The sequence below is a fragment of the Nannochloropsis gaditana genome (genome assembly GCF_000240725.1).
Source record: "Nannochloropsis gaditana CCMP526 unplaced genomic scaffold scaffold284, whole genome shotgun sequence".
Taxonomy (NCBI): domain Eukaryota; class Eustigmatophyceae; order Eustigmatales; family Monodopsidaceae; genus Microchloropsis; species Microchloropsis gaditana.
Genome location: NW_005803669.1, coordinates 26354 through 27018, shown reverse-complemented (window position 1 = coordinate 27018; position 665 = coordinate 26354). Strand labels below are relative to the sequence as shown.

Genomic DNA, 665 nt, shown 5'->3' with positions numbered 1-665 from the left:
CCCCCCCCCCCTTTCTGTCTTTCTGCTTTGTGTCCCTCTTTCTTTCTACGCACTAAACTTCCTCCCTTTCCCCCCCTTCCCTCTCCCGTTCCCGTACCGCAGCCACGCCGCCAGCGCACGGCGCCTCCACCCTTTGCCATGTCCTCGCTCCGGCACGACGACGAGGAAGTGGATTTCGACGAGGAAGGCGAGAGGGGCGGGGGGGACATCACCTCCTCCCTCGACCCGGAGGGCCATCCCCCTCCTTCCTCCTCCTCCTCCTCCCCGCCCCGGGCCCTGAAAAAACGCAAAAGCGAGGGCCAGACGTCGTTGCACGTCAAAGGGCGCGGGCACCGAAGCCAAGAGGAGCGCGGGGAGGGCGGGAGGCCGCCCTCGTTCGAGGTCTTGGGAGGGGAGGGAGGAGGGGAAGGGGGTGCCGCCAAGTCGATCGAGGGGTGGGTGATAATGGTCACGGGCTTGCACGAGGAGGCGCAGGAGGACGAAGTGGTGGACCGTTTCGGGGAGTTCGGGGAGGTCCGGAACGTGCAGATGAACCTGGACAGACGGACGGGCTTCGTCAAAGGGTACGCCCTGGTTGAATTCACCTTAAGAAAGGAGGCGGAGGCAGCGATCGAGGGGATGGAGGGGGAGGAGATGTACGGAAAGGACGTGCGGGTGGACTGGGC

General features: G+C 65.1%; 1 protein-coding gene across 1 annotated transcript; it reads left to right on the top strand.

Moving 5' to 3' along the window:
• Positions 1-138: 138 nt before the first annotated feature.
• NGA_0098800 (rna-binding protein 8a) lies at positions 139-589 on the top strand (the record flags this gene model as incomplete). The annotated part of the gene is made up of 2 exons (XM_005855124.1): positions 139-513; positions 563-589. The coding sequence occupies 2 exons, from the start codon at positions 139-141 to the stop codon at positions 587-589; spliced, it is 402 nt and encodes a 133-aa protein (XP_005855186.1).
• Between the last annotated feature and the right edge of the window lie 76 nt (positions 590-665).